The sequence below is a fragment of the Lytechinus variegatus genome, chromosome 1, assembly GCF_018143015.1.
Source record: "Lytechinus variegatus isolate NC3 chromosome 1, Lvar_3.0, whole genome shotgun sequence".
NCBI classification, from domain to species: domain Eukaryota; kingdom Metazoa; phylum Echinodermata; class Echinoidea; order Temnopleuroida; family Toxopneustidae; genus Lytechinus; species Lytechinus variegatus.
In genome coordinates this window covers 18,320,549-18,339,231 of record NC_054740.1, presented here as the reverse complement: position 1 = coordinate 18,339,231, position 18,683 = coordinate 18,320,549, and the positions used below count along the sequence as shown (strand labels likewise).

The 18,683-nt window shown below is 36.2% G+C and overlaps 1 protein-coding gene across 1 annotated transcript in view; it reads right to left on the bottom strand.

Moving 5' to 3' along the window:
* LOC121408094 (mothers against decapentaplegic homolog 5-like) overlaps positions 1-7,112 on the bottom strand; it is a 30,616-nt gene extending 23,504 nt beyond the window's left edge. Inside the window, exons 1-2 of the mRNA XM_041599437.1 lie at positions 6,950-7,112; positions 1,543-2,146 (exon numbers count right to left, since the gene is read on the bottom strand). Of these exons, the coding sequence (XP_041455371.1) occupies positions 1,543-1,942 (400 nt within the window). The 5' untranslated portion in view covers positions 1,943-2,146; positions 6,950-7,112. The remainder of the gene's footprint in view (positions 1-1,542; positions 2,147-6,949) is intronic.
* Positions 7,113-18,683: the final 11,571 nt, after the last annotated feature.

Here is an 18,683-nt window from a genome sequence, read left to right as displayed (position 1 = left end):
TAAATTACCATATAAGTTCCTTATTACATGAAGTCCTCTTTGATTTGGTAATGATTTAATTGTTTTCAGCTGTATTAAAGAGAACAAATTTAGCAACTACATGTAGGCCAATTTGTAATGATAAATTGTTTGGATTCAGAAGCAAGTTAAAAAAAAATGTTTCTAAACAAAATATCACCTGGTATTGAATATAAACAGCACACCAGAAGTTAAATATTTTCTCAAAGATACAGAGTCAAATTATGCATAATAGGTTTTTAAAAACATAATAATATAATGTAAAAACAGGTAAGGGCCTATACTAAAGATGATAATACATGTAGTTTCAATATTCTAAATCAAAAGTGGCCTGAATGAAATGTGTTAGATGGTCATTAGTAGTACATGTACTAGTCATTAGACTCGTTTAAAGTTACAAGCAATGTGTTATTTTTATGATAAACAAGTAAATGCACAAGAAAGAAGCGAAGAAATTACAACTGTGTTCACCTGATGACTAACTTCATCTTCAATGAATCATCCGCTTATGGAAGGTCATGTATGGTCAAGTATACTTATTCATATAAATGACATGCACAAACATCATTGTCTTGATTTTAAATGCTCACCAACATGTTAATTAACTTTAAAATAACATTGATGACCTAACACGACCCTACTACAGGTAGCCAATCGGTGTCTATGCATGATCCTACTGTGGTTTGGGAAAGTTCTCAGAAATGAGACATCTGCATGCATCTTCAACAGAGGAGAGTGAATAGATAAGGTATCTTTCGAGATACCACACTGAGCTTATCATTCATGTACAATTGTACATGTATTATTACAGAAATTCCGTTACAATATTTGTAACGGAATTTCTGTTTTTCAGACATGCTGAAACGGAATTGAAGGTTTTCTGAAATGGAAAAGCAAATTTTTAAAACAAAAAAATCCCTATCCGTACTTGTAGTTTACAGATAAATAACTTCTTTTAATTATGCAACAAGTTAAAGAATTTATTATTTTACAGATGAATGAAATTTTATCGATAATTTTTGTTGTTTTTTTACATCGTTTCGAGCAGTCAATGATTTTCGCCTATCCATCATTTTGGATTTCAAGAGTACAGCGATATTGTGCTGTTACATCTTTGAGCGTAGAGGGTAGCAACACACAGCCGTGTTGTTAAAATCTAATGATGTGTGCATGTGAGTGTTTTTGATACGGCCGACACCGAGGGCCCGGGCAAGTGGTACAATTGAGTGTGATGGAGTTGAGTACAGTCACGATGTGTGGATTGTCATAATTGTAGCGTGGTGAGATCGTGTTTTGTGGCCATTTAATGTTTGTATTTTGTTGAGATTTTGAGGTAATTTTTGTTGCTGTTCTGTGTATTTTGAGGAAAAAAAATGTTTTCCATGATTTTCCATTTGAAATGCCACTTGCCATTTCAAAAGGCCGTTTCTGTGGATTCCGTTCGTTTTCAGAAATCGCGAAAAATCACTGTTCCTACATGTACATTAAAAACATACAAAAATAAAATGCAAAAAGATTACATACCTGGACTTTCAACTCTCTTGTAGTGGTAGGGATTAATGCAGACCTCTTTTTGTTTTTTACCAAAGGCATAATCACAGCAGTCCAATGCTTTTAGTTCATGATGGCTTTGTAGATCTGGCCAACGCCAAACCCTGCAATATATAACATGTGGAAGTCCTTTCCTATGAGAAACCTGCAACCTGCCATCCAGAGACCTGGGGATAGTTACACACTTGCTCAGTTCACCAGGACGTGAAAGGGCTCGTTCCAACTCTTCCATGGCACCCTTCTTCTTCTTGAGTTTCTTTACGAGAGAGTCCACAGCCTTCTCTGCCCATTTTTCTTCCTCATCTCCCTGCTTCCAGCCCAGCAGCCGCTTCACTACTGGGCTCGTAAAAGAAAAGAGGCTCGCCATCGACATTATGAAGCAAGCTTCTTGAAGAGGTGGCTTGCTAGTAGAAGATGTCTTCTAAATGACAGTGTTGCTCACTTGCTCTTACTGACTAAGAGCACACTGTTGGTCCAGATGGGATAGTGACTGATTAAGAGATGAGTCAATGCTGACTTGAAATCCTATTTGCTTCTTGATGTATTCTTGTCTTGTTGAAGAGAGCATGCCCAGCACCTAGGTGAAGGAAGAAAACAAATGAAAAGGAAAATGACAATGAATCATGATGACAGTGATACACTTATCTGTAACTCAAAAAGTTCAACACTTCAGCATATGACTAGTGTTGTGAAGGCTCTGAAAATGACACCAACTACTGAGATAAACTGTAAACCAGTACATGCTTTTCAAAAGGAAAGGGGGGGGGGTACATGTAATACAATTTATTCAGCGTACATGTACACATCTTTCTGTCACGTCAATGAACACTACAGCAGTGGTCATTTCCGACAGAGACCTTCATTGGAAATTGTGATAGCTATTAGCTGCAAAGTAACAGACATGATGTTCAAATTGCTGATTGAATTAGCAGGCTTCAGAGTGATACACAGGGATTGAAGAGACACGAGAACCACACTCAGAACGAATCTGATGAATGAAAAACATGACAAGTCATGCAAGGTAAACAGACCAACAATGTACAACATGATTACAGAAAAGCATTTTCTGTCTCATTTCACAATTTTCCTGAGTTTTTTATACAAATATTTCAATCTTATTATTTTGGTTGATGTTGAATATTCTTACAGACACCTTTTCAATGATTGTTAAATGTATATGAGAAATATTAATGCATGGCATTCCATCAATGAGGCATCTTTTTGTGCTTTGTTAGATTCATGGCATTTGCTTTATAATTTCAGGGTTAAAAAAATAACACTGCCAATGTCAGGGAATTCCCCTTCTTTGACTCCATTTAATTGGTACATTTAAAAAATTTTAAGGACCATAAGTCCTTCTTCAACTTCAACTTAATCATCAATTAAATCTTATTCAATAGCCCAATATTTCTACAAATTACCAATTTATACATGTTTATAGTATCAAAACATTTCTTGAATGAGTTTGCCATGTTTGAATAAGAAACAAGAAAATACACTCACACCAGATTCTTAATGTTTTTGCAGTCTTTGCTGAATTATATATTCACTGAATGAATTGACGAGACCATCAAGTTGACATCAACCAAAAAAAAATTACAGCAATATGACAAATATCTTACCTCAATGAAGAAATTATCATGGTTATAAGATGTTGGTGATATTAGGATTCTATCAGAATGATCAAACAATAAGGACTTCACATGGTGAGACCTACACTGTACAAACAGGTCAGCAAATATTTTCAGTATATATGTTGCAACTTGCAAGTGAATTACAGTAGGTAAGCTATACTACATGTATATCAGTAAAAATATCACAAAATTAATCATAAAATTACATTTCACATTATGACATCCTTTTAAAATATTTCAAAAGGATGTATTTCCTATTTCAAATCCTTGTTTTCATGTACATTCTACATTTTGATAAGTCAAGTTATTTTTCTATTTTTTTATTGAGATAAGGATGTGTGCAATAAAACACATTCACAAATCACAATAATAAAATTGGCATTACTTTATGCAATAGAACAACTTGAAATGACAAACTTGGATTTTCTTCTTCATCAAAATCAAGACAAATGCCTAGTAATATTTTACAATAAATTATAATTTTTTGAGACATAACATCACCCAGAAACTATGGTGAAACAAACTCCCCACTCAAGCCATCACTATGTATGGATTTATTCTTCTTCGTATGTTATCATTTCTGACCGCTCACAAGATTTAGCGAAAAACTTGGTAAATCTGGACATTCCTGTCCTGATTTTAATGAAGTAGGCCTATAAATTGAAACTGTACATTGCATGGCCTAGGACTAGGCCTTCTACAGCTTCATGTTTAGGCCTAGAACAAATTGAACAAAAATCCACCAATTTTTTGTGAGAAAGTTTCAACTGACAGACAGTTCTTACTTCACTATATAACAAAGCCACATCAAGCCGACTACCGTCTGTTAATAATGGGGAATAATAATAAAAATGTCAGAGAAATAATGACCTACGCAACAGTAAAGAGATGACACACAAATGATTACAAGATTCTGTCAGTGACCTTCCTGAATGAGAACTAAAGGCAAAACACCTAAATTTTCATTGCTCTAGCCTTTTTGATCTGTTTTGAAGATACAGTATTACATTAACACTTTTGTTTAATTCAGTTCACCCTCGGCCATCCATCGCAAGTATGCACTGCAATGAAAACAGGCATGTGATGAATGTCATGCATGTTCATAAATGAAAAAGTTTAGTGTCTCATACATGAACTTTAATAATTAATATCATGAAGATTCGTACTGACCATCACTCTTATACAGCACAGCCATTTGGAAAAGTTAACAAGCAAAGTTTTAAGTTTTATTACAAAGTATTATTAGGCAATATTATAGCGAAAATGTAATTCAAGATGCATTACAAGATCTAGTACATGTACAACCAGATCTACAAATGTATTTGAATTCAAACATCGTATATTTTGTAGGGTCTTAGAAGACCAAAAATAAAGTGTCCAGATACCCCTCCCTCATCCTACCTGTTATTACCATGGTGAATCTTATAAATGAGACTGGATGCTGATCTTCATCTGTTTTTGTTTTATAGAAAAAACTTGGATTAAAGATTTGATTAGCCTTGTCAGATGGCTCTAGAACTTTTAACTTAGAAATAGAAGAGAATAATAATTATTTATAATCGTGTATTAAATTTTAGTATTATTTCACAAATACTAACATTTAATATGTGATTATAAATAATAAGTAGTTTATACTAATTATTTATAATTATGTATTACATTTTAGAATTTGTGAAATAATAACTTTTATCTATAAATTGTTCTTCAAATGGCATCACTAGTCCGAAGTATGTCATCACGAAGTGGTTCAAGGGTCAGGTCTATTGTCTGCTTTGTTGACAAACAGATCGAGGGATCTACAGGAGATCGGGTCTGGTAAGAAACATCTCATCTTTAACATTTAGGTATAGTGAAATAATTTTTATACCTTTATACACATTAGGCACCTGAAGGTTCATAGATAAATAAAATTCTACCCTACAAAGCAATTTCACCCTCTAACTATGGATTTCCTAGGGAACTCCATCTTACATGTGTCTCTTATACATATGGGAGGGGATTCAACTAGCCTCCAATGATGATGAAGTATGATCAGTTCCCCCATGTCTGCGCACCCGCGTATCTGTGCGATTCTATTAAAAGAAGATATGCAACGAGCACGAACTTTACACATGCAATACATAGACAGGTATTCATAAAAAAATTTGACTCAAAATGGGGAAAAATAATGAATTCAGGGAATTTTATGTGACAGCCTAAAAATGCAGCCTTTGTCATCATAATCCCCGAATGGTGTGCAAAGTGAATGAGTGCGCAGACATGGGGTACCATTTTTTTTCCAATCTGAAAATCCCTGCCCGAGGTTTTTTCAAGAAAATCCTATATTTTTTTATTTCTTAATGAGAAATTTCGTTCACTTACTCTTAATGATATAAGGAACATTATTAACCAAAAGATTTTGTGAAATAAGAAGAAATTCATGTTAAATCTTAACTCAAATTGTTAGATGCATCATACGGTAGGATGGTGGTCGGGTGTCCGGACACTTTATCTTTTTGAAGCCTTCTTTTTTGTCTGTGGATTACACTAAAAATGTGAATTCATTACTTCTAATAATTTTCTGTTTTGTTCTTTATAATATTTCCTAACATTTTGTACTAATAATTGATGAAAATTCGCTTGTAATTTTTTTCCAAAGACATTCTAAAATTGATCGTCCGGACACACAACCCGTCCGGATACACAACAACTGGATATATATAGGGCCTAGGCCTATGTCAAAGTTTTTTTTAAAAGACATCATCATGGACTCCTTAATTAAGTCAGACTAGGGCTAAGGCTAAGTGCCATTAACAATAAAAAATTATCAGTGCAGTCTTCTTAGCGCAATTGGATTTTCTGCACCTCAGCCTCCACCCAATTCTTTATAGTCTCTGGCGCTAATGCAGTTTCGCACCGGCCGGTTACCAGCATACCTCATCACAAATATTTGTTCCCAAATGTCATGACAAGTCTCTCAGTCACATTTCGATGTCAATATATCCACCACTTTTCAAAATATCGTGATCGGGAATGGCTGTATTTCGGCTTCGATCTCAACGTCGTTGATCGACACGGCGTAGACATCGCTTCGCGGATTGCTTGGATTCACCGTGCACCGTAATGTTGATATGAACTGAAGTTAGCAACCAAATCATGCGAACATAGATTCGCATGCGGCATGCTGGCAGTTTGTTCGCCACATTTTCGCATGATTAGGTTGCTAACTTCAGTTCATATCAACATTACGGTGAATGCACGGTGAATCCAAGCGATCCGCGAAGCGATGTCTACGCCGTGTCGATCAACGACGTTGAGATCGAAGCCGAAATACAGCCATTCCCGATCACAAAATTTTGAAAAGTGGTGGATATATTGACATCAAAATGTGACTGAGTGAGAGACTTGTCATGACATTTGGGAACAAGTATTGGTTGGTGATTAGGTGTGCTAGTATTCGACCGGTGCGAAACTGCATTAGCGCCCAGTCTCAAGCAGTCATGGCAATGTTCTCCACAATCCTGAAATGAACATGTTGCGTTTATTTCAGCTTCACCGGGTTCCTACGTTTTGACATGCATACTTTGACAGAGAGCGACTAGCGAGTAGCAGCGCAGAGATGTCTTCTGCGCCGCATTCCCCCGCTGCCACAAACACTCAAAGCCTCATAATATACCCACACACGTCAACAGCAGTTTGTCTAGACTTCGAATTCAATCCTAAAACACGAGCATAATAATTTCCTTGATATATCATTAATATCTTACCCTCAATCAACGATGATCAACTAAAGAATGACGATGAGGAGAATTCGTTTGCCTTCTCAAATCGGTTGTGTGAAGTATTTTATCTACCCCAATCATAAGATGAATCACCCGAATACCACATCGCGCGGATATCCACGCCGATACCGTGCATGCACACTACGAACGGCAAAGATCATTTCGCTAGTACACAAAAATTGGCGACAGCGAGACTACTCTAATGTGTATACAACGGGCATTGGGATATTCATCCGCGCTTTCTGAATCATCAAGTAACAATCGTATTTTCATAGAAAACGTAAATGATTATTGTCAGTGTCAGTCCATGTCAGTCTTGATTTAGTAACTTAATTATCTATGCTGTATTAATCACATTGCCATGTAAAATAGCATTAACTTTAGTTTTAGGAATAAAGATCATGAACTCGCTCTTTGCGGTCAATTGAGGTAGGTAGTGCTGTGGCCATAATATACATAGGGTTAATACATGACGTAGGCTTTTCCGGCGACAGTCAGTCGGAGTCGTACTCCCATACAAACACTGGGGTATCGGAGAGAGACCACCCCGCTGGGATTCCGGAGTTATCCTTTTGCAATACGAGGAAAACCACATCATGATCTTCTTGATGTTTTTTTTTGCAAGAGTTCAGTATAGAACAAGGCATGTACAGAATATTATCTAACACTACATGACTTGTGAAAACAAATCACTGCTACCAATCTAAATAAAACTTGTAAAAATGAAATCTGCGCAGCTATACGGTGGCAGCGGCAGGATACTTGATCTACATGTATAGGATTTTGTTAGGGAGCGGGGGCGATTTATTTCCAATTCGTCTAATTACCATCTCGTCTACTATCATTAGGTCTACCATCAGTTCGTCCACTCACCACATGATCTCCTTTCATTCAGTCTAATGCAATTCCGTGGGAAGTAGACCAACTGGTCATGAGACGAAATGGTCATAGACGAAATGGTGATTGGACGGAGTGATGATTGGACCAAATGGTTAATCAGTGGCGTAAATACCAGGGGGCACGTGCCCCCCCCCCCACATCGGCTGGCAAAGTAAAACGGGGGAAAAAGGAAAAAAAGAAGGAGAAGTAAGAGAAACGTAGAGGGTGATAAGAAATTATTGTATTTTATATAGCTATATGTATATGGAGGGCTAATGTGTTAATCATTCCTGGTGCTCGCATTGTCTGAGTAATATATACATATCTTACCCATATCTTATGGGTAAGAAGTAATTCTAACAGAATCAGCATGCGCTTGCATGGTGCTCGCATTAGATGACAATATGGTGAGATATGTATACTCTTCATGAATTCCTTAAAAAGTCCTTGAATTGCCCTGTTTCGGGACAATATATACAAAAAAAATCAGCTCGCGCTTCGCGCTCGCATTGTTTGTTTTGTGAGAAAGGTACGTATCATGATTACAAAACTTTGGTTATGATATCCTTTCTTAGGTCTGAATATCAAAAAATTTCAGCTAGGCGCGCTTAGCGCTCGTATTATTTGATAAGTGAGATACATATCCGTTTAATGGCACCGTCCTTTAAATGTCTCAATTAGGACATTATACCTGGCCATTCAGCGCGCTTCGCGCGCCCACTAATTTTTGCTGGTGCCCCCCATGTCATGACCCACGGTACGCCACTGGATGGCTGTTAGATGAAATGTTGATGGACGGAATGGCATAAGACTGAATGAAAGTAGACCATGTGGACGAATTTGCAGGAGGCGAGGGGCAGATGGATGATTTGTTTGATAATTTTTTTAACAAGACAGCAAGTTATGATATACAAAAACGAGCGCAGATAACAGGGCCTCGATCAGTGGAGAGAGGGTGGGGGTAGAGGCTACACAATATCCCATTATGTCATATATATATAATATAGGCGGATCCAGGGGGAGGGGCCCGCCCCCCCCCCCCCTAGAGAAAAAAAAGAAAGGGGGAGGGATATACAAAAAGAAGAGGAAAAATAAGAGGAGGAAGAATAAAATAAGGTGGGGGGAGACTTGGAAAATAAAACAAAATACTACTCTATATTAATTCTGTAACAAGCCTACTTAAAATTCCCTTTTCATGACAGAGTAAAACAAATTTCTGCTCGAGATTTGCGCTTGCATTAATTGTTACAACTGAAGTTTAACCCATGCATCCTATATAATTACAAAAGTGCTTGAAATGTCAAGTTTTTAAGCCTTGATATCAACAAATTTCGTGCTCTCATTTAGGCGTTTTAGATTGATAAATAAGATCATAACATTTTCATGAATTCCATTACTGAATGTCCCATTGGGAATATCGACAAGTAAGTCACAAGTCTAGGAAGATAGTCATATTATAATAACACAATATCCTTAGAATGTCCCGGTCCTGGGTCAAAAAAAGTAATAAAAAAAATATCAGCTTGCACTTCGCGGTTGCATGATTATTAAGTGTAATCTACATCCACTTTACTATTTTCCTACATAGTGCTTGAAATAGTCCAAAATAGTGCTCAAATTGACCTTTTTTTGATCGGAATATCAAATATTTTCAGCTCGCACTTCGTGCTCGCATTATTGATTTTAATTCATAATTAAGATATTGAATCAGAATGCCCAGATTCTTCGTCTAAATCCAAAACACACACACGCATGATTATTGAGATACGCAGCTTGTTCTTTAAAGGTCAAGTCCACCTCAGAAAAATTTTGATTTGAATCAATAGAGAAAAACCAGACAAGCACAATGCTGAAAATTTCATCAAAATCGGATGTAAAATAAAAAAGTTATGACATTTTAAAGTTTCGCTTATTTTGAACAAATAGTTATATGAACGAGCCCGTTACACCCAAATGAGAGAGTCGATGATGTCACTCACTCACTATTTCTTTTGTTTTTTTATTGTTTGAATTATACAATATTTCAATTTTTGAGAATTTGATGATTAGGACCTCCTTGCCTGAAGCACAAAATGTTAAAATAATGGAATTCCACGTGTTCAGGGAGGAATGAAACTTCACTTCACATGACAATGACGAGAAAATCAAAATATTTCATATAATAAAATACAAAAGAAATAGTGAGTGATGTCATCAGTTCCCTCATTTGCATACCGACCGAGATGTGCATATAACTTTTTGTGTAATGAAGCAAAACTTCGAAATGTCATAACTTTCTTATTTTACATCCCATTTTGATGAAATTTTCAGTGATATGCTTGTTGAATTTTTCTCTTTTTATTCAAATCAAGTTTTTGTTGGGGTGGACTTGTCCTTTAAAACGAGCTTCAATTATCCAGTTTTAAATCAGAATATCAAAATTTTTCTGTTCGCGCTTCACACTCGCATTATTAATGTTGCGTTGCTGCGAATGCATTATGCGTTGGTGCGACATTATCGGTTGTAACAAAAGCTCGAAGTGCGATAAAGAATATGTACAAATTATGTGTAGGTTTCAAGTACTTCACCGATTTTTTTTCCTTCCCCTCGTGCCTCGCTGTCTCCCGTGTTTTTTTTTTAACCAGCCTATTGGGGGGGGGCATGTCCGCACGTCCGTGCCTCCCAGCGGCCCTTCCCTGCAATTACATTACTAGGCACTAAATCCCAAACGTTTCACGACCAAGAAAAAAAGGAGAAAGGAAAGGAAAATGGCAAAAGATTTTTCATGTATTGTGTCAAAGTCCATCATAATTATATTTATTTTTTAAAAAAGCCTAGAGTTTCGCTCTTTAGAAACACTCCCTGTAAATATCCCAAACTTAATTAGGCCATAGAACCATTACGGACATCACAACATTGAATAGAAAACACATTGTATCTAGCGAAGTGGAAAACAACACAAGGATATAGCGTTCGAAGAAAAATCATCATGGAGGCAACGGGAATCGAACCCGGGACCATCCGATCTTGACTTCGAACGCTCTGCCTACTGAGCTATACCCCCATACTCATTTAGTAAACATTTCGGAAGAGTAATATCCGAAAATAATGTTATAATGATATAATGTTCGTTTGAACTTTGATCAATGGTAGGGTAGGCCTATATATCGATTGTATAAAGTGGCGGATATTAAGCCAGGATCGAGTACAGTACCCAGCCCAGGATTTTTTGGGGGACATTTTCCTCTAAAAATATCTGGCAATCACGCAAGCACCCCACAAAAAATAAAATAAAAAATCACCACAGGTTCCATGGGTTGGAGACCAATGCGTAATATAAACATTTTCTAGGCTCGTGCTACTACTTCTAATACTACTACTACTACTACTACTACTACTACTACTACTACTACTACTACTACTACTACTACTACTACTACTACTACTACTACTACTACTACTACTACTACTACTACTACTACTACTACTACTATACTACTATCGAGCAAAAAAAAAAACACACACACACCGAGAAACATCAACAGTAATGACATAAATTTGGGCTTTAAAGCCCCAGTCACATATAGACCCCGGAGCACCCCGGACCATCCCGGATCTGATCCGGGGTGGTCCGGGGAGAGATCCGTGTTGGCGCCTTGGGCATCCTTGGAGGTCCGGGGTGGTCCGTGTTGGTCCTTGAACGTCCGGGAGGCCAACACGGCAGTTTTTGACTGTCAAAAACATCCGGCGTCATCCGTGGACTGCCGGGTTGGCAAAGCCATCCGGGGTGGTCCGTGTATGTCCGTGTGGCTACCGTGTAGGTCAGTGTGGCTGCCGTGTAGGTCCGTGTGGCTGCATGGAGTATCCTTGGCAGTCCGTGTTCTTTTTTTCCCATCAAATATTTACAACGCTATTTACTTTATGAACTTTTCAGTAGTTGTTAAACAGTTGATACAAACATGCTTAATTTATTTATGATTAAATGGATGATTAAATGATTCAGGATATTTTCTTACGCTTTGGAGATTGGCCTCAACCTAATATTTGTAAACTTAGTGCATGTATGAATAATTCGTTTTCTCTTTTTTTCTAATATTTACCCCAACTTTGTCTGTTATTATTATTTCACATTTCATTTGTTATTAAATATGTTATATGTTATGTACCTGTTACATTGAAATTGTACATTAAGTTTTATACTACTGCCCTTCATCGACAGTTATGTGTCATGACCTGGGCCTATCTTAAGTTTTATTATGTTTTCAATTGAATTGGAAAATTTCTTTCCTTTATTGTGATTTCAATAAAGTGATATCAAATCAGTGGCGTAACTAGGATTTTCCACAGGGGGGGGGGGGCAAAATCGTCCGCCAAAAAAATGACAAGCCAAAGTTTTTTTTATTTAATAAAAAAACGGTTTTCAATCACAAATAAAGGATTTCGTACCCGAAAAAAGATTAACAAGCAAAGGAAAAAAGGTTTTCAATCACAAATTGGAAGTTTTGAGTTTTGATATCTTTTTTAAAAACATCATAAAATAATGTTGCGACAAGGATGAGAAAAAATGAATAAATAAGTATATCAGCTCATTATTATGAGCAGATTTAATTTGCCGTACTGGTCAATATAGCTGCCGTGTTGATCCTTGAGCTGACGTGTTCATCCTTGAGCTGACGTGTTGGTCCGTGTAGCTGACGTGTTGATCCGTGTAGCTGACGTGTTGGTCCGTGTTGCTGACGCGTAGGTCCGTGTTGCTGACGTGTTGGTCCGTGTTGGTCCTTGTCGCTGACGTGTTGCTGACGTGTTGGTCCGTGTAGCTGACGTGTTGGTCCGTGTTGCTGACGTGTTGACGACGTGCTCTGCCGGCATGGTCCGTGTAGATCCGTGTGAAGCTGCCGTGTTGATGCCGTGTTTACAGTCATCCGGGGCAAAACTATCCCGGACCTCCCCGGATCATGCCGGCATTGCCGTGTTGATCCGTGTCTATATGTGACTGGGGCTTAATCTGAAATAGATGCGGGTCTATCTTTAATTTTCTAGTAGGCTTATTTAGCGCGTTTACTGCATTGTGATTGTAGGAAGAATATTCAACAAATCTCATTATCAACCCAATTATGATGACCCTAATGTCTTTTGCAGTGATTGACGAGGAAAGTCATGAACGCAGATATGCAAGCGTGAGGAGCGATCATTTAATAAAGTTTTAAAGTTTCTGTGAATCTAATAGGTCGTGCCAGAAACATGGAGAAAAGAATAAAAACATCCACTCAAGGGCCCTGTCATCATTCAAAACAGACCCTACATGTTGTGTTATACTTCCGTATTCAAACACACACGGGAGGATGTCCTTATTCATATCATTTTAGTGACATAAGGAAACATATCCATTTCTCAATCAACCGAATTTCTATTATCATCATGAGAAGACCACTTTATTTTAATTCATAAACATATAGATAACAGCAATCTTCTGAGTATCCCAAGACACTCCTTTTGTAATTTTCATTTTATTCATTCGCTGAGGTAGCATGATTTTATCATCAAGCTTAATGATTTTGACAATCTTATTATCCAGTTTGATTACATCGTCAGTGATCGTTGTTTCATTATGTTAATATAAAAAAGATAAAGATCATTTAGTGGGCAACTCACATAATTGGATTAACTATAAAAACAAATTCAAAGGTGATAAAGTCCTAATGTACTAGTGGCGTCCATTAAAGTGAAAATGATTGAAATGTATATTTACCGGGATATAACTATCACAAAATTTTGCAAAAGTTTAATTATTCAATAATCCTGAACTCTTAATTCAATGTAAAAAATATATTCGAATCGTCTTCAATCAAAGAAATATTGAAAGAAAACCAGGGACTAACAGCGAATAATGGGATACGCCGAATTTGGCAGCCGACTTCCAGAACTGAAAGAAATGATTTCTGCATTGAAAAACATCAAAACTGTTAGTCATTTTGATTTGATGCCTTTTGAAAACATAGAAGGCACATTAAAATTCGCACGCAATTTGTAACATTCTAATAGTTAATTTAACTCAAGTGCCTAGGCTTGGAGAAAATGAATGCTAACCGTTGACTTTCAAGGGAATAAGGGAATTACCCCCATAAATATCAGCCCACGCAATTTTTCGAAAAAAAATTTGTGTGAAATGAAACTAAGCTGTGTCATGGTAGTACCTCACTTTGAGGGAGAATTTTATCTTTCTGATGAAATCATTGTTCAGAAATCCACAAGAATTTGTTGCCAAGGTTTAAAAAGCTTGATTAGATTGATTTAAATCTGAGCAGGGAGGGATCCAGGATCTTATAATAGAGCGACGGACACGTAGTTATGTTTTAAAAATAATTTTCAAAAAGATGAAAAAAATCTCACTCTTTATTCTTTATCGCAACCCCGAAAAAGTGAAAAGCGCATATTTACAATATTTACAATAATGCTTAAAAAGTTGGTTCTCAAAAATAGGAGTGGGGGGGGGGGGGCTCCACAAAAAGAGGAGTACTTCTGGGGCCCGTTGCATAAAACTTTTTACGTGAGAAAACTCTGGTAAAAACTGGAAACTGAGGTTAGTCTGATTTCTGCCATTGACTTTAACACAGGGCAAAAACTCAGGTAAAAACAACCCGAGTTTTCTCGGGTAAAAAAATTTATGCAACGGGCCCCTGGAAGTTGATTTAGGGCAAATTTCCGGTAATCCTCTTGGTATTAACATGCATTCGAGTGCCAGTATATTTACTTTCTTATATACTGTATATAAAAATATCTTCTTATAAGTTTCTCCACCAAAATCTCATGTTAAATTCATTAAAAAATTGCAAAATCTGAAATAGGATAAGGGATGTGCAAAGAGCATTTGGAAGACGCGGGAAAGCACATTCTTTCTTTGAAACATTCTGCATTTACCATCACGGTGGCGCCCCTCCCACACATTAGTTTGAATGTTAAGCCATCCTAAGAAATTTGACTAAATCAGACCGATTGCTTTTAATGTGTTTCGTGATTTGACGACAACACACGAGCTTTAATCTTCCTCAGTCTCCCGTTGCCATGGTCACGAGTTGGAATTTCTTGCTCAAATCTACAATGTTATTTTCTGGGATTAGCCAAGCCACCAGTAAACTTCTTATGATTCGATTTACTATGATCATGCTCAGTCAAGGCATAATGAATTGGGCCTTCTTTGATTAAACTGATCCACACGCCATGCTATTTGTAAAAAGCAATAATTTAAAAAGTCAAACCATGGACCCTACAACCAACCCCAAAAACATTCTGAGCAAATCTTGTATCTATCCCGGAAGACGCTACTCCAAAATGAATCGATTTGAAAGGAGAAAGCATACAAGTTAACATTCTCATCAAAATCTGATTACAAAAATAATGAAGTAATTGAATATCAGAATATTTACTTGATTTATGAATAGATACAAAACCAGAGAGGCCATTGTATAAAACTTTCACCAAAACCCAAACTTTACTTCGGATGAAAAACAATTAAGTTGTGGCATTTGTAGGTTTTCCGTCATTATTGCTCAAAAGTTAGAAATGCAAGAAGAGATTTCTTACTTCACATCAGATTTTGATGTGATATTTTTGGCTTGTTTTATTTGACAATGATTCTATTTAAATAATATATTTTCTTCAGAATGGAGTACCATTTAAAGTTTGTCAGGTGATTGATATATCATTCATTTGTAGTTGATAGGCGTAACTCAAAAAGATGGAGTGGTCCTAAAGAGTAACATGATTAAGGACTATACAGACAAATTATTGTAAATCTTATTTAGTATATGTTCGTGCACTTACATTTGTAAAGAACAAATTCATTTAAGAATTTAAAGTAGTTCTCTTTTTATCACAGATTATTATGGATTTATTTTCCAATTGGCATCCTTTATTTTTTGCAAATTCTTATTGTTACCCACACTATCGCCTTGATTGCAAAGTTGATATCTTTTGTAGATAACTATTTTGGGGAGCTTTTATAATTAATTTTAGTTTGTACTTAGGAATTTAGTTGTTTTTTAACTTGAAAATACATTTATCATATTGTCATGATAAAGATATTTGTATCTGTCATTGCCATTTGATTGTATGGCTTGTCTTACTACAAATTGGAAGTGAAACTCAAGAAGTGAAATACAGAAATACATTGTCAGTTTTAAAGTTATCAACGCAATCACCTCTTAAAATGACTTTAGTAAAAAAGAAAAAAAAAGATTAAGGTTCCAGTAAATTGCACTAGAAATAATAAAATTGGACACTAACCAACCAGAGATCCAATATTATTGTCTTTAATCCTCTTGAATTGTACATTTTATAATTTGAATGAGTCAAAAATAAATTTTGTACATGATTTCTTGCAACACACATCCAATAATTTATCTATCAATCTATATGGAGTATTGCTAGTCAGAGTAAACTGAAGTGTGAACAAAACAGGCTTCTCCTTCTTATAACTGAGTCCATTGTACTCTTTGAATATAATCATGGAATCTCAAGTAACATAAGAGTATTGCTCATAAGAAAATAAAAGCTTTATTGATATTATTCATTGAGTGAATGTTATTACTTGTACAACTGGCAGCAAAATGATCAGAATGGGTGTAACATAAAATGATACACTTGATATTTACAATCAATTACAACTTTTTGTACATAGTTTCCCATAGAATTATAGTTACGCTTAATAGTGCAATCAATTGTATCTTCAATGTTACATCCCTCTGATCATCAGACAAAATTTTGAACCAGTGAGTTACTATGTGTAATCTTTGTCCACACTAAGAAACCAGTATGTTTACTTGCTTATGTGGTGCTTCATACCTCTTTATCCAAAGTCTCATAGCACTCTACAATAAAAACAGCATAAAGGATAATTACCCTGGCTTTAGCAGAGTTGCTGTTACATGTTCAGTGTTTCAATGAAGAAATTCCTGCTGGGTCCCCATTTAACTCACCTGGGTTGAATACATAGGCGGAGGAAGCGGGGGGGGGGGGGGGGGGGGGGGGAGCGGGGGGATCCCCCCTCAATTTTTTTATATCCCTTTTTTTTTTTTGCTTGTCAAAAATTTTTGGTTAGCCACACCTAAAATTTAGGGTGACATCCTTTTTGGGGGGCTCTTGTCCAATTTTTTACCTGTGTCCATCCCAAAATTTCAGGTGGACACCCCCTAAATTTTTTGGCTTACGCCGCCAATGGTTGAGTATGGAAAAATATGAATTTCTTACACAAGAAAATTAACCTCTTGAGTAGGAGTTGAATCCATGTCCCTTGCATTGGGAACAGGAGTCAGAACCATTACACCACGATGCTTCCATAAAGGTGTTTAAAGGTAATTTAAATTTAAACTGCATTGATGTGAACAGAATGAAAAAGTATTTACCCCAAGGACTGGGGGTAATCTACTAACTAGTCAAGAAACATCATACAAGTCGGCAAGTTAAGTGATAGCCAATAATATTCTTGCAAAATTGAGTAAAAATAGTGAAAAGAAGAATAACCTTATTTTTTCATTATTAAACATTCCTTCCAAGATTGTAATTAAAGATTTCAGTCTCTCAAAATTTTTTACATCTCTTCTTTGGAATGCTAGTGTCATACTTGAACTTACAGAAAAATAATATATCAAAGTTTCTGCTGGCTTATCACAAAAAGGTCAGTTCTTAAAAAGAACATCAAATTAAAATACAAACTTCCAGGAAGGAGAATCAGTATCAAATAGAGTAAAAAAATATTGTCATGATACTCTAGATTAATGCTCATTATCACATAATGGTGGAAAATAAAATAAATTTATGCGCATATTTCCCCTACAAGAAGGATTTGAATATTATATTCCATCTCTGGGATTAAGGCTTTCTTTAAGGTACCCACCAATTTGTTCTTTAGCCTTGAGATTTTAAAAGTTACACAGATTTTGAATAAAGAGAGAATTCCCTTGAAGCCAGAACGTTCATTTTAGTGGATGAAATAAATGTCAATCGAGATCTGAAATTATGATGAAGACCAGAATAATTAGAGAAGTAAAACATGAATTCAAATGAGCAAATTTCAAATTAGTTTTAATTTTGTTAGTGGACGGTCAGAGTTTCGGCAAATAACTTAATAAAAGTTCACTAAAACATGATTACTGTATGCGTAACACCTGTAAAATATAATGAAGGGTAATCTATTGAGTATTTATAAAGTTTTTAATTTGCTCCTTTCATGAATATGCATTTGACACATCTCGATATTTTCAAATGAAAGCAATTTTACACAAAGAAAGGTCTTTGGTATATTTCCTACAATGCACTTCGAGTATACATCCTGAATATATCTTAATAATCCTTGTTCATTATATAATTATCAGCAACAAAAACATACACACCTCTCATAAAAATAATAAATCTCTTCACATATTTTACATAACAGTTACCATGATCAGTAACTTCCCAAGAGCTTTTTGATATTGCTCTTTACCTCTGTATAAATAAAGCTGTTTAAAGTTAATTACTCATCATGGCTTAGCTGATAAAACTTCCTATCTCAAAATTTAACAATTTTGATGACAGCTCAGAAGAGGCTGGATTTTAGACTTATAAAGGCCACCGCACACCTTACGACACGATAGGTCGCCAACTGGCTTGCGACTCGGTGAGAAGAGATGTGACGTCACAACTCTTGTCAGCATGAGCGTCGCAGACCGGTCAGAGTCAAGTCGCAAGGAAAATCGGAAGGATTTGACATGTCGAATCCTTATGACTGGATCGCAAGCTCAATCCACCTCCAGCCAATCAGACACAGAGTTGCATAACGCGTATTGTGATAAACAACGCGCATACGCAGCAGTAAGCGTAATTT